The sequence below is a fragment of the Lepidothrix coronata genome, unplaced genomic scaffold (genome assembly GCF_001604755.1).
Source record: "Lepidothrix coronata isolate B3197 unplaced genomic scaffold, Lepidothrix_coronata-1.0 Scaffold16, whole genome shotgun sequence".
NCBI lineage: Eukaryota > Metazoa > Chordata > Aves > Passeriformes > Pipridae > Lepidothrix > Lepidothrix coronata.
This window is the reverse complement of record NW_016690196.1, coordinates 2,271,136-2,282,196: the sequence shown is the minus strand read 5'-3', so window position 1 is coordinate 2,282,196 and position 11,061 is coordinate 2,271,136. Positions and strand designations below refer to the sequence as shown.

Below are 11,061 nucleotides of genomic sequence, written 5' to 3'. Positions count from 1 at the left end.
GTGGCCCTTATGCAAAATGAGGGGATATCAAATATGTAAGAGGAGAATATTTTGCTACAATATAACAGCACAGTAAATACAAAAAAAAAAAAAAAAGGCAGGTGGATGAATTTTCCTTTTCCTTGCTATGGGAAGGTTACAATGCTGTAACTCTCCTGACTCTTAACACAATTGTGCTTCAGTTTTACTAGTGCAGGTGAGATGAGAAGAGGCCCAGTAAAGACCTAAGAAAGGAGAGCCCAAGTACTGGTTTGCTTCCTTGTCTCTCTATAAAGTAATACTTCGGATTGCTTAGATCTGAATGAATTGACAAGGAATCAGTTTGAGGCAAATACAAGGCATGCATGCCTAGAGAAAAGACTTGTGTCATTATGACAAACATACCAGGAATTAGGGCTCTCCCATATCCTCTAGGACACAAAGTGACCCAGCACCTGGAGCCAGCAGGGGTGTGACCCATGGCTTTCTGCCTGCTGCAAGAGCTCACACAGACCAGAAGGATGTCTGAATCCAGATTGCAGCCAAAGTCTCCAGTCTAAGGCTACACTTGAATTGGTGGCTATGAAGCAACTTCTGTCCCTTGTATGAATAAGGCTCACATATGCAAAGACGAGCAGTTCCCAGAATAAGCCTCAAGCTGCCCCACAGCTGCCCGTGCTGGAGAACAGTGGTGGGGATACGGAGCAGTAGTGCTGTTCTGCAGCTGTCACACAACTCGACAATGAAGAGCTGTGATCTCCTGTCACAAATGCAAACAAAGAATTAACCTTCAAACCTAATTACATTAACACTGCTGTTCGCTACTAAAGCTGTCCCAGGGAAATAAGATTGATTTCTGAATGTGCAAATGATTAAGCATTACATTCATGTTGTTCCTTGTGTATTTTAGGCAACATGATGCCTTTTAAAAAATCAACATAAAAACAGCATTATGCTGGCAATTCCTTAAATAATGGGACTTCCTGGATGACTTGCAGAAGTGTATGGGTCTTCTGTAAAATGCTGACTACTGCAGACTAAGATCCATTGCATAATAAGGTCTTGATGCTTTTAATTACCTCTTTTGCAGATATTTGAAATATAATAATATAAATACTGAAGTAAAAAGCTATTTTTGAGAAGAAAACTTTTTATAGTGTTCAAATCTCTACAAATTTTTCATTCCTCTTTTTCCATTAAGCCATCACAATTCTTAAAAACATAGTGGCAAATTCTGAATTGCAATGACAGAAAGTCAAGAAAGAGAAGATGAGTATGGATTTTAGGATATGAATACTAGTATATAACGGGAGTGTTAATGGTCACTTTAATCAGGTCCTCAGAAATAAAATATTTTTAAGTACTATGATTCTGCTAATTAGTACATAATTTTCAGTATGCAAAATTCATCCTTGGCATAATCCATTTGGTTTCAGGAATCAATTTTGGTCCATCACGGTAAACAGAGCCAACATATGCTCTTACTGTTTTAAGTAATGGCTAGGTAGACATGCTGCTTTCTGTGCGTCCCAATCTACAGAAGTACCAAATCTAGAGTCAATGAATAATTGAGTTAATGATGATAAGGAATATTACATGCAATCGATATTTTACAATACCCCTGAAATGTGTCCACTCGATTTATAGAAACATCACCACTCTTGTATAAGTTTCAGACTGTGTGTAGAGACGATTTCCTTGGCTCCCTGCAGCTGTTTTTTTTTTTGGTTTGGTTTGGTTTGGTTTTGAGTTTTTGGTGGTGGTGGTTTTTTCCTTTGAGAGAGAAGGGGATATGTCTTGCTTGGAATAAAAGTTTCATGATAGGAAATTGAACAGAGTAGAAACTGACTTACATGTAGGACCTTTTTTCCCCTCCAAGTAATTCTATAGATTGTAAGAAGAATCTTCTACAAAATCCAGTGACAAGGGTAATAGAATTAATAAGATTTGTTATTACTAAATGAAAATAAAACTATAAAAATGTTATTTCTATTTTTAAAAAAAGCTTTTTTTTTTTTCACCTAACCACTAGAAAATCTATCAGTATTATTTTTCCACTGGAACTTGTTGCCTGGGATATTGTAAGATAGCATTAATCTGATGTTGCAGGTAAAAGAAAAGTTGCACGTAAGTACAGCAGTAGATGCATTTTGAGTATATATTAAATGAGGCTCTTATTTCCTCACAAGCAACAGGAGGGTGGCACAACTGTATGTGAAAGAGGAATTTCTGTGTATAGGCTTATTTCAATACAGAGGAATAAGAAACCTAATTCAACAAAATAATGCTTCATGCCCATATGTAATTAAAATGCAGATTTTGCACATTTTTTTTATAAAACACAAAGGATTTTCCTTCTCACGTACTCTTTTGTAGATAAAGAGGCAAACTAGTAAAACATTTGGATGTGCATTGAGGCACAGGCCCCTGTCCTTTTGACGTCAATGTGAATTTTGCCATGGCTTCACATACTGGAGGATTAGTGAAGCAGATGCCATAGCCAACATACTTGAAGTGCTATATCTACTCATTTACTTTATTTCCAGATATACTAAGCTAAGTAGAGCCTGAGCTTCTCAGGTATGTCTGTGACTATGGACACACTGGGCCAGGGATCCAAAGCTGCCAAAACATATTTTGCAGTGGTATATGTCATAAAGAGGTGAAGGTAAATTTTATCAGTCAGAGCTTGAAGAAAGAAATCACAGAATAATCACTCATTTTTGGACTGATAACTGTTGGAATATTAAGCCTAAAGGATAATTTTTCAGCAAGTTATTAGCACCAGAAAAAGGGGTTAGGATAAAAGTACCTCCTCATTCATAACTCCAGCCAGTACAAAGCAAAAAAAAATATGAAAAAAAAAACAAGTTGGGGGGGTTGGATCAAACTGAAAAGATGTTTACTTCACAGTAATGTCACTTCTCCTCTCTCATACATTGCAAAACCTACAGGCTGGGAAAATTACTGTGTTCTCCAGCATATAAGAGAGTACAGAAGACATATAAGCAAATCTTACTCTCTGCTAGAAATACTTTTGTGTCATCTGGGAAAGTTGAATTTCTCTTTGAGTGGCCTTACTCTGGTAACAAGAAAAGACAGTTAACATTTATTCATATGTTGTACTGATTAGGAAATATCTCTACAAACACAAGTTACCTAGAAACAGCAAGTCTGAAATAGGAGAAAACACCAAGAGAAAAACAAGCTGTAAATACATTTCAAAAGTGTATTTGTTTTTTTTCCTTTTTCTTTTCTTGACTAGCACCATCTGTACACAATAAAGTATGAACATAAATGTTTGGATAATAAAGATTTGCAAGGCACTTAAACAGTTTTTCTGGATAGGTTTTCTTTTAATGAACCTCTCAGTGGAAGTCCTACAACCACCTTTTCTCCTTCCTCAGCTAATGCAGGGAAAGAAGTGTCTTCTGCCAGCAGTTCTTATTTACAGACATATCCTTAAAGGTTCCTCAAAGTGCTCTTTTAGGCTAAGAGAATCAACAACCTTATATCTCCATTTTTCATGCTTGTCCCGTTTTTTTCTAATACAAGACCTCTGTATAGTATAGCAAATCTCTCATACACACAGTTGAGACTTGACTCCAACCTTCATCCTCATTCTTTTGTCTTTGGGATGCTACTTGGAAGGGAAAAGGAGGATGGCAGAGATGCACATTAAAATTCTCTTGAGGTTCATACTTTATCGGCGTCTAGAGGTGATGTCAAAACAGGTGATCATCATAAGATGGGCCTTGCAGAAGTTGACACGGTTTTCCAAACGCTCAGTCACACATTCCAGGGCCTCCAGGTATTCCAGAGAATCCAGCTCAAATACCTGCTCCAGATCAACTGTGGGGGAAAAAAACACACAGATAGGAAAAGTAAAAAAAAACTCCAGTGATTGTTGTTGGGAGAGTCAGAACTAATTCAAGTCTTCAGACCCATCAACATACAACATTATTATCTCTGGCTTGCCACTGTTGTTAAAAGTTGCCTTTTCTCCTTAATGGCTATTAAAATGGCACAGTGGCTTCTAAACTGCATGGGATGCTTTCTTGAGCAATATGCTCTGCCATCCTCACCAGAGCTGCAGATGGCTTTTGCCACACTCCATCACCCTTAAGCAAATGTTGACTGCTAAGCATGTACTGACTTTCTCACACATTCTCCTGACCAGAAGCAGCTTTAAATAGCTGCTCTGTCCTGGGAGAACAACTCCTTTGTTGAATTCATAACTCGGAACTAGAAACCAATCCCTGGCCTCTTTGTTCCTCCCACCTTTCTCTGTTCCATATGATTCTCACTAGAACACTCAAGCATGGCAAGGGAAGGCACACACATCAAAAACTCCAACTTAGGTGCCCATATGCTGCCAGAGACCAGCCAACAGCAGCTTCCATGGAAGCCAAGTGTGAGATATATTGTCTGGGCCAGCACTTCTCATCTTATCTAGTCCCTGAGGTCTTTGCAACCCTGGAGGCTTTCTGCATTTACCACCCTGGAAACAGAAGCAAAGGCATCACACTCTAAGTGAACAGCACTGTATAGTAAATTCTTTGCTCTCTTTAAAGCTGTCTTTTTTTACTTCTCTTCCTTAATAGTGTTCCTGAAACCTATACTGTGGCTGTTTTGAAGGATGTACCAATCTAGGGTCAACTTAAGGCAACTGTCAAAGGAAGAGTTAGGATGCTGTAAGAGAACACACCAGCCAGCCTCCTTTTGCTACATGCCATTATCCTAGATAAATTGCATATTGTGGCTTTTTTTCTAGAACTTTTTGATATGAACTTGTCTGCTTGCTCATACTAAAAACTGTTGTATAACTACCGCAGCACTCTTTATGTTTTTTCCTTTGAGGTGCTGAGGCCCTTCTTCATTTGAATGTGAATGATCTTTAAGCTCTCTGAACTTTACATATATAGTTATAAAAAATGGGCCAAATTCATTTTTCATGTAAGCCCACTGGTGCCAAGGGACAAGTATGCTTCACAGTGTTATTTTGTGGTAGAAGAGCAGATTTATAATATTGCTTATACGTTTGAGTGATCTGAGGCCAAAAAAAAAAATCTCATTTTCAGGAGCTGTGAACTGAAACGCGTGAATGTTAATCTACCAATGGCAATATCCACCACTAGAATGCTGTACCATTTCAACATTCAGCTCTCGGGCAAAAAGGATTGTTCAGTTCTCCTGTAAACATTTAATAAGAATTATAGGAACTAGTTCTAGAAATACAATCAGCCTAAAACTTGCTCTTAGGTTATATGTTGGTTCATTTTAGTTCACAAACGTAGTAGCTCACATCTCACTCTCTTACCGCACATTTCTGCTCTCCTCCACCCACCCCCATTATATAAACCAAAGGAAACCTATGAGTCCAGGCAATAAAAGGATGCCCTTACATTCACTAAGCCATTTATTAGGATCCAGCATCAGGTACTGTTTTGTCACCTCCAGTTCTCTCATTAACCATTCGTACTTGGCCTTGACCTCAGCAATTCTCTGCTGGCGATGCTCCAGGATTTTCAGCTTGGCATTAAAACATATCACCTCCTGCCAAACAGGAAAAAGAAGCAAGGAAGGAATAGATGAAGAGGAGAAGAAATATTCAGATCCATTCAGTGAAATGATCTTCCAATCAATAATACTGACAATGAGACATTTATTCTGGAAGCATATGAATCACTGCATGAAATCCATCATCTTTTTTATTTTTATTGCTTTTGTTTGGTTTTGATGTTTTCCATCAGTGAGCTTTGGAGACTTTGCAATGGTAGTTAATAATAAACCATAATAATTAATAACAGGCAGCATCTTGAAATTAGATTAACTGCGGTAAAACATTTCTGCTTTTTGTCACCAGAGTTTGGCTAAAAAAACCTAAGCTTTTGGGAGAAGAAAATCCATTGCTTGCTTTATTAAAAGCCTAAATACACCCTTGTGCTTGGCACATAAGAAATGCAGTAGTCATATTTTAAAATAGAAAACTGGTAGCAATATAAAATTTAAAATATCCTTAAACAAAGGCAGTGTGTTATGAAAAGCTCTAGTAATCCACAATCATTGATAAGGATGATATATCTTCTGTAAAGATATGGAGCACAGTGACAGCACAGGGTGCAGTGCTGTCTGCGGACAAGAAGCCTGGCCTCATGTGACTTCTGAGAGGTGGCAACCATCAAGACGTGCAGCAAGTGACTCCACAGTGAGGGCTGTGCTACCCTTGCCAGTTTGGAAGCAATTCCAGTAATAGCACTATCCTCCTTCAAGCCTGTGTGAAGGTCTCAACACTATTCCACTTTTTTCTCTATTAACAAATCTGCTGTGTGGGTGAAGTGTAGTGGAAAACCCACCACAGAAAGTTTCTCCAAACAAAACCACGTCTGAGAACATCACGAACTGCCTAAACAAGTGATAAGAGGTAGGAAGGAAAAGTATCTTAAAATAATAATAAAGCCTGTATCCACAGTTACTCTAAAATACTCAACTTCAGATATTCCTCCCAATCTTCCATATCAAGAGCTGACCTTTACAATTTACACACTCCAGGAGATCACACAGATTGCACTCACCTTGCTGTCCCCACCTCGCCGTCGCTGGAGCCTCTCCACATCATCTATCTCATAGACTTTGATCTCAAAGGGCTCCCCCAGGCCCCTCTGCCCACTTCGCAGTGGCCCATCTACCCAGCGGACCCCAGGGCTGTTGGCAGGCTTTCTTGCTGGGGAAGTGGTATCCAGTGATAAAGCCGGAATAAGCCTCCGTCTCTGTGAACCTGCAAATGCAGAAAGTGCGTGTTAGCAGAGTTACTGCCTCTCCTTTCTGCCCCATCTGCAGAGAAATCTACAAATTATATATATTTGGCCTTTTTGCGCACAGAAGAAAATGGGTAGAAAACCCAGGGAAGCCATGGGAGCTGTAGCTGCAATGTGCTGTACCCACTCCCCATGAGTCAGATCCTCATGTATTCTTTGGTGTCTGACTCCAGGATTTGATACTCACAGGGCATAACTACCCTAAAGTTTACAGAGCCTGTATCTGCTCCCCTTTGCTTAGGTCTCGGTGTGTACAGGTGTGCCAACGAAGGATCAAAGCAGCAGGCTGGAACAGCTTTGTTTTCCTATCTCTTTACTGGTACTGACTCTTACAGCTGAAGGACAAGCATTAGCCAGCCTCTGCAAAGACCACCTCCAGGAGAGGTGTGGGTTTAGGTTTTTTTAATCACAGCACAAAAAGCACTGTGATACCCAAGCTCTTTCACTATCCTGGAGTTGAGTGAAAGAATACCACCATCTAGTTCTTTGCATAATAACACTGTAGGCTGACTAAAGCAGCAAAGCCAGTAGAGAGGACAAAAATGCCTGCAGTAAGTACATCCAAGCTTGGTGGTTGCCACCAGACTCACATTAGCCTTGTCTCCATTCAGTAGAATATTCTTCCAAAACATTTCCCATTTACACACTTTCTGCAGTACTGATGATGGGCCAGACAGAAGCAAGAACAGGCTGGCAGGCAGGTTAGTCACTGTGCCTGCTTCAATACTAGTGCTCGTGCACACACATCCTGCTTTATAATACCAGTGCAGTGGATGGGAGTGCTGAAAAAGGCATCTGCCATGTGAGTTGCCAAGTCAGGGCCTAAGGTAAAGCAAGGAAGAAAATGTACGTCACTGGCCTAACGGCAGGGGTAAGAAAGCTGAACATGAGGTTTGTTGGAAGAAAGAACAAACAGACACACAAAAAAGAAAAACAACTGGTTGCATTTGCTTGCTTGGTTTAGCACAATTAGAGCAATGAATGGGTTTACAAAAAAAAAAAAAAAAAAAATTTGCAGCTGACAATTCCTGCAACGTCTCCCCTAGGAGGCAGCAGGAATAGAAGGGATGGGAGAAGCCAAAAACAAAAGCTGGAGCCAGCAAGTTTGTATGAAACTATTAACTGACTCTCTTGGCTGCAAGAATAAAAGTGATGCCAGCAGGGAAGAGATGCAGAATAATTATGCAGATTTTATTTTAAAAACAAGATAAAACCATTTATAGGAATATCCCATATTATATTTATTGAGACATGAATGCAAATAGTTTCAACATGTCTGTCAACTTGGTGCTTCAATGAAAGCCAAAAAAAAAGAACACCAAACAAAACTCACCCAAAACAAAACCCTCCAAATATCTATTGATTACCTAGTTTTCAAATTTGCCAGTAACAAACCATTGTCGAGTTTCATTCATGGTAGTCTGTTTCTCTGCTGATTTTGTCAACTATCACATCTTATCCCATGATTTCTGAGTGCAGCAGTCTGTGCTAGAAACCAGCAGTTAAAGACCCGTAATTAACCTGTAAATGTTAGCTCTAGATGAGAATGGTCTATCTTGCTGTCTATCTGTAAAGCGTAGTCTACAGAGCTTTTAGTTGAATTCATCTGAGATAATTGGATGCAAGAAAAGAAGAGCACAGCCAAAGCTGATGGACAGAGAGCTCTGTGTAGTCAGGGAGCTCTACAAGGCTGTTTTATAACAAACAGCCTGAGATCTGGACTGCCCATCCTGTGACACCTATAATAGTTGTATTTACTACTCAAACTGCAGCCCAGCAAAAAAGTTCATGCCAGAACAAATGAAGCCTTACAAATACTAGCAAGTAGGAGTTATTTTAGATCTGTAGTACCAGTCACTGGAAGACAATGTCAGTATTCACTTACATTGAATACATTTCAGTTAATCTCTAGATTAAACTGCCTGATCAAGAGAAGAGTCAGATCTTGATAAAAGGAAAAGCAAGACCTGACCCATTACCACAGATAAAAACTGAAAACAATGAGAGAAATACAGTTTGGGAAGACCTCAACAAACTGTAACGCTAAGGGTGACTCTTGTCAGCAATGCTAGAGAAAGGTAACCAAATGGTGGGAGCAGGTGCATACTTGAAGGGAAGTGAGACTATTAAATTTCGTTACATGCAGGAATAGATCTTGCAACAGGCTCAGGCCCTCCTGGGAAACAAACCCTCCGCTTGCTTAGATGGGAAGGGCACTGAGTATAGTCCTAGTGTCACTCAAGAGCAAAATGAATTCAGGCATTAAATACATTTTAAAATATTTTTTAGGGTTTTGGTGTCCCACAGGAGCAGTCTTTCAAATTTTATCTGCGTGTAAAAGCAATCTCTTTGCTGTTTCTCAACTTTTAGACTCGGCAATATTTACAAGCATCAGATCGGACCTCCTGTTTAATGCACTGAGTGCTGTTAATTCTTTTTATTTTCTGTTCCACATTGGTGGTCACACTCCTCTCTTGACATGCCTACAGACTAGCTCTAGCATTTCCAGGAAGCAGCTGAGCAGACTGGAAATTCCTTCTGCCCAGATTTCCACGCATGGCTGAATTATGACTAAGGTAGTGCCTTTTTCTGTGATGTTTGATTTTCTTCCCCTTTTCCTCACTGTGGCTGTCAACATCACCTTCTTGTGCAATGAGGCACTTTCAAACCACCCCCCTGGAAAAACTACACCTCTGCCCAGAGACAAAGCCCAGCTCTGGGAATGCAGGTGGATGGCTCCAATGCACTTTGCCATGACAACAGCATCATGCTCCTACTTGGAGCAAAGCAAAACAGATGTCACTGGGGTATGAGATACAGGGATGATGGTAAATATTTTTGCATTTAATTCTCATCCATATATGTTTGACTCAATGAGAAACAGAAGCCTGGGGTCTAGAAGGAGGGCTCCAATCTGAGGCCTTGTTTAACAGCACTTGCTTATCCCTTGGTGGAGAGGCAGAGAGGACTACAGTATGGCAGGAGACATTAACTCATTATATTTTTCTGGTCAGAGCTCACGCCTGGATTGCCCATGGGTTATTACAACAAAAGAGCTGCTGGTTGTTGGTGCACTGAGGCAATGCAACAGGGCAGAGCTACCACAGGCTACCGAACTCCCCACTGTCTGCCCAGGGGCTCCTTTGGGACACAGGTCTCCAAGTGGGTACAACTGTATGAGATGCAGAGAGGAAAGAGAAAGAGAGATGTCTTTTTATCTGAGCCTTGAATGCTGACTCAGGATGATTTATCTGAGGTTTAGAGTGCTTTGAGGGGAAATTAAATGAAAGATCTTCTTCATCTTTCCAGTAAGGCAAAACCAGATCCAGTTTGTTCTAAACATGCACTAATTAATAGGCTTTTTATTAGCCCAGGTACAGAAAATAAGTGTCTTTTGACAAGAGACTCCTGCCACTGACATCTCCATTTAGCCTCTGTTTTTTTTCTGATGTTACCTTAATTGGGATCAGTAAGGAGATACAGTCAAAGCAGAGCTTCAGGATGAGTGTCACAAAGCAGCTGACAGCTTGTTCATCCGTAACAACACACAGACACAACAATTAAATTGTTAAAATTAATACAGTTTTCCCTTTATATAGAAAATACCCATTTGAAGTTCCAAATTTATTGGGAGCACTTGATGGAGCTAGGATCTCATCAATTTTGACTGTATAATGAATAAAATGCTTTGTCGAAATTGTATCACACTGCTCCCTGGACAGCCAGGGAGCTCAACAGGAGCAGCTCTCAGTATGTCCCTCCCACCTCTGCCCCACCTCTGCCCCTCAGCAAACTGGCTGACCCTCCTGCCATGTAAATGGGATTAATTTCTCCATTCAAAAAAGAAATTTATACCAAAAATCAATCTTAAATAAATCCAGTAAGATGAACCAAGGGCAGAATAACAACATGTTCATTTATGACCATGCAGCATGTAAAGCAACATGTAATTTGCTAAATGTCTTGAAGGATATGTTTTTCACTTAGTTTGAATTTATCCAGACTCCTGACCCTATCTGGAGCGTGAATAACCATGCTATGAAATAGCCCTCAAAATGTGCAGGATACAAGATTTGCTTTTGCAATAGATCTGTTGCTCTACCTTGAGCTATAGGTTAAGGTTTGACCAGGTTACAGTTAAGGTACAGAGACTAGCAGAGCAGTGAAGGTGTGTGGTGTGAAAGCAGATCTGACTGAAGAGTGGCACTTAAGGAACATGCTTCAGAAAAGACAAGCTCAGAGAAGCCTTAAAGTATGAGAAATA

The 11,061-nt window shown here is 40.0% G+C and overlaps 1 protein-coding gene across 1 annotated transcript in view; it reads right to left on the bottom strand.

Annotated features, from left to right (window-relative positions):
* Window positions 1-1,643: 1,643 nt before the first annotated feature.
* The window catches only part of KIF26B (kinesin family member 26B), a 295,015-nt gene continuing 285,597 nt past the window's right edge, over window positions 1,644-11,061 (bottom strand). Inside the window, exons 13-15 of the mRNA XM_017806836.1 lie at window positions 6,555-6,757; window positions 5,385-5,535; window positions 1,644-3,831 (exon numbers count right to left, since the gene is read on the bottom strand). Coding sequence (XP_017662325.1) covers window positions 3,683-3,831; window positions 5,385-5,535; window positions 6,555-6,757 — 503 coding nt within the window. The 3' untranslated portion in view covers window positions 1,644-3,682. The remainder of the gene's footprint in view (window positions 3,832-5,384; window positions 5,536-6,554; window positions 6,758-11,061) is intronic.